This window comes from Urtica dioica, chromosome 10 (assembly GCF_054948205.1).
Source record: "Urtica dioica subsp. dioica isolate 48M chromosome 10, U.dioica_male_clone48M_v1_H2, whole genome shotgun sequence".
Taxonomy (NCBI): Eukaryota; Viridiplantae; Streptophyta; class Magnoliopsida; order Rosales; family Urticaceae; genus Urtica; species Urtica dioica.
Window position 1 is genome coordinate 17402048 of NC_142765.1, and position 4076 is coordinate 17406123.

The 4076-nt window shown below is 38.2% G+C and overlaps 1 protein-coding gene across 1 annotated transcript; it reads left to right on the forward strand.

Moving 5' to 3' along the window:
- Positions 1–402: 402 nt before the first annotated feature.
- Positions 403–4076, forward strand: LOC149383625 (protein EXECUTER 2, chloroplastic-like; the record flags this gene model as incomplete). Its single annotated transcript, XM_089627857.1, has 8 exons — positions 403–993; positions 1247–1363; positions 1471–1536; positions 1833–1939; positions 2030–2111; positions 2471–3121; positions 3809–3935; positions 4042–4076. Coding segments are annotated over exons 1-8 (1548 nt in total), but the record flags the coding sequence as incomplete, so codon positions are not given.

Genomic DNA, 4076 nt, shown 5'->3' on the forward strand with positions numbered 1-4076 from the left:
AAGTAGTTCATTTATTTAATTATTTTGTATTTTAATGTGAAAATGGTAGAAAATAACTATTTTTCGTAACTTTTTTTTATATTAGCTGTTGAACTTTCTAATTTTCATAAACTAGATTTCAATAACAATTAATATGATTTTAATAGTTGTTGACCAGATTTCAATCATTGTTGATCAAATTTCAATAATTGTTGATTAAATTTTTGAAACATGAGAGTATTTTTGTCTAAAAAACGGTTGCTAATCTTATATTTTGAAAATATGAGTGAAATATAAAAAGTGATGCGCATGTTATAGGTTAATTTTAAAATTTTGCTTATTTTTAACGGGGAAGAAAACATTTCGTAGACATCATGCGTATTATTTTCCAAAGAAGGAGAAGAAATATAAAAATATCTAATTAATATTTATCCGTAGAAAGAGCATCGCCATCATCGCTCCCATTTTATCATTATCACCTTCGCAATTCACATTCACTCTTCCAAGCTTTCCACACAAGAACCACCACACACACTCATAACTTCCTCACCAAAACCGCACATAAATACAATTGCTTCTTCTTCTTCTTCTTCTTCTTCTTTTTCTTCTTTCTAGAGAGAGAGAGAGAGAGAGAGAGAGAGAGAGAGAGAAATGGCTGTAACAAATTCATGGGGAATAGGCCAAGCCATGCTGGTCCGACCGTTTTGCTGCTCCGACTCGCTCTCTCCAAAGAAGTCAATCAACTTCAACAATCGTCTCGCTCTCTTTCCGGGCTTCAATTGCTCTTCCAAGCCCCGAATTCATTCTTCTTCGTCGTCTTCGTCTTGTTTGAGCGGCTCTAATCGCAGAAGCTCCAACAATTCGAGCCATTGCCGTTGCAGCCGAAACGAGTGCAGTACCGATGGTTCTACTTCCTCTTTATCGACTTCTTCTTCTTTGGATTGGAATTGGGACACGTGGACTCGCTATTTCTCTCAGATTGAACAAGCTGAGAGCTTTGCGTCTATTCTAAAGGTACTAATATATATGCACCCACTCGAAAAAAGATTCAGAACTCAGCCTCTGTTGTTTCGGTGGAGCGTGTTTAATGCCCACAGTTTTTCGATTGGAGTTGAATTGAATTGATACATGGATTGAATTCAGCTCAAGAAGAGCGTTAAAGTATGAGATGTTCAGGGAGTTGAATTTAGCATCTAAAAATAGGAGTTTCTTAGAGTCTGACCATGGAATGTAAAGAATGAATGAATCTATTCTTACGGTTTGACAGTTTCAACTCGAGGACGCTATCGAGAAAGAAGACTTTCAAGAAGCAGTGAAGCTGAAAATGGCTATAGAAGAAGCCACGTCGAAGGACACTGTTGCCGAGATCATGAATCAGTTGAAGGTTCGTCGTTAAGCTGATATTTGAACATTCCGAGTAGTAAATAAGTACATAAAAACTTTGTTCGATTGCCCGAAATCATTTAACTGGGATTGTAATTTTCGTCTCAGATCGCAATTGAACAAGAGCAATACCACGACGCTTCAAAGTTGTGCAAACACACAGGAAGCGGACTGGTAAGTCCTTATTTTGGAATTCTAATGAATTGGTTTTAAGAAGAAAAATAAATTCAAGCTAGTGTTTGTCTCGCTGATACTACCCAGGATAATTAAGAAACACAGACAGCAATTTCATAGATAAACTCGGTTCACTGCCAATACTTTTCTATTACGCTACTCTGCCACTAAGGAAACCAAAATAATCAATTGACAACTCTTCTCGTGACCCTAATGATTTATTTAATACTAAAATATATTAATTAAACGATTTCTAATTTATCCTTCCGAGGTTTAACAACACTATCTAACAACAGGTGGGCTGGTGGGTCGGCTACTCGAAGGACTCCAAAGACCCTTTTGGTCGGTTTATTCAAATCACTCCGAGCATGGGCCGATTCGTTGGTAAAAGTTATAGTCCAAAGTGAGTCATTATTTTCTTCGTCGTGTTTATTATATCAACAGCTTGCTGGGAAGTGTTTTGATTCGGTTTGCTTTGGTATTGTTTATGCAGACAGTTGGTCACTGCCTCTCCTGGAACTCCGCTTTTTGAAATTTTTGTGGTGAAAAATCCCGACGAAACGTATGTTATGCAGGTATGTGAGCATCGTTCAGATTGGTGATTTTATATTTTGTGTACTGTTAAACTTTATAATAATAGTTATAATAGTGATAGTAAAAAGATTGGTATATTCAGGGCAATTCTTTCTTATAGAAACATACTTTTGTTTTGAGGTTTGTCCAAAGAGTGAAGAAAAGCTACGACCTTTTAAGTATGTGATAAGCATAGGCAAACTTGTTGAAATTCACTGATATAGATCTATATTAGAAATATTTGCTGAAATTTATAAGAAGCAGTTTCAAGTCAATCATCTAGATTGTAGAAGTCCCAAGATCGACGGTAAAAAAAACATAAAAGAAAAAATCTCTGACCAAAACTCATTTCTATTGACAGGTTGTTTACTTGGAACGACCCAAAAAAAAGCTGAAGAACAACAAAAAATCACCGTATAAACCAGAAGAAACCGAACCAGCTTCTGAACTTGAGGATACCGAAGACGAGTCGGAAAAGAACGATGATAAGGGAACAATCATCGAAGAGGAAACTGAGGAGGGCATAAAGAGCGTGATAAACTTCCTCAAGGAAAAACTCCCGGGACTTAAAGTCAAAGTCACGAACGTGAACATCTCCGAGGAAGGAGTGATAGATGACGCCGATGCCCTGAAGCAGTTGATGCAAGAGAACGACGATTCCGACGAGAGCACCGAGGACGAAGACAGCGATTTTGACGAGGTCGAACCGGAAAACGAGGTCGCTTTGGGGGAAGAATCGGCTATGAAGCTTTTTCTTGGTGGAGTCGTACATAACAACGAAGAAACGCCGCCCTCCAAGGATGACTATATTCGTCACCCGGCTGAAATCAAAGATATGAGCAAGGACTCATTTGCATTGTATATTCCTGGAATAAGCGACGACAATCAAGAGGCGAGAAATATCAAAATATCTAACGTCGAAGTGTCGGAATTGGCCGCGCAAGCTGCTTCTGAGTTCATGCCCCCCTACATGGTCAAGGAGTTTTGGAGACCCGACAAGGTTTCTTCAAAGGTGAGCGCTTTAAAATATGATGGGTCCAAATAGCCCTTGAGTTGTTGTCAGAGTTGCATTTTCATCCTTTAAATAGTGTTTTAGGAAAGATACCCTTAAAACATCGACTTTGTAGCCTTTTTACAAACAACTGAACAAATATTTAAAAGCTTAAAGATGAAGAACTTGTTTTTCTCATCCTAGAGACGAAGTCAGTTATATTTATTTAGTAATATTAGGGCCAGGTTATAACCCCAAGGGGTTGGTCTAGTGGTAAGGGCGATTCTTGGGATCTTGCACATCCCCGGTTGGATTCCCCCTGGACGCAACAATTGGGGCCACTGGGGTAGTCTCCCGGTCGATAATGCCAGGGCCTCGTGGATATTAGTCGGGTCTCACCCGGACACCACGGTTATCAAAAAAAAAAAAAAAAAAAAAATTAGGGCCAGGTTATGATTAAACCAGTTTCTTCTATAAGGCGAGCAAGTCATATATATTTTTTTAATTGATAGATTCCATTAAAATGTAATATCTTGTTATGAAAAAACTAAAACTGCTTAAATAATAATAATAATAATAGTTTCAGGGTATTTTGTTTCTTAAATTAGTTTGTGGACCAAGATACACCTGTGAAATAGTTCAGTGACCATTTAAGCTAAAAAGCCTACATACTTACAGTGTGTTTTGATAAATTATCTGACTTTGCAGGTTTCAAGAAATGTACGCGATATACTCAAACTTGCAGTGAGTCAAGCACACAAAAAGAATGGACTATCAGAGTACACCAATTTTAATCGGATCACCACTTCTAATGGTGATCTAGATCCGTTCGAAGGTGAGTCACACCATTCTCTGTTCTTCAGCCCGTCGTTTTTTCTTAGCCCATCGATAACTTATGTTTCCTTATGTCCTTCGTGGAACTCCCGCCGACTGAAAAACAGGTCTCTATGTTGGTGCTTTTGGCCCATATGGCACT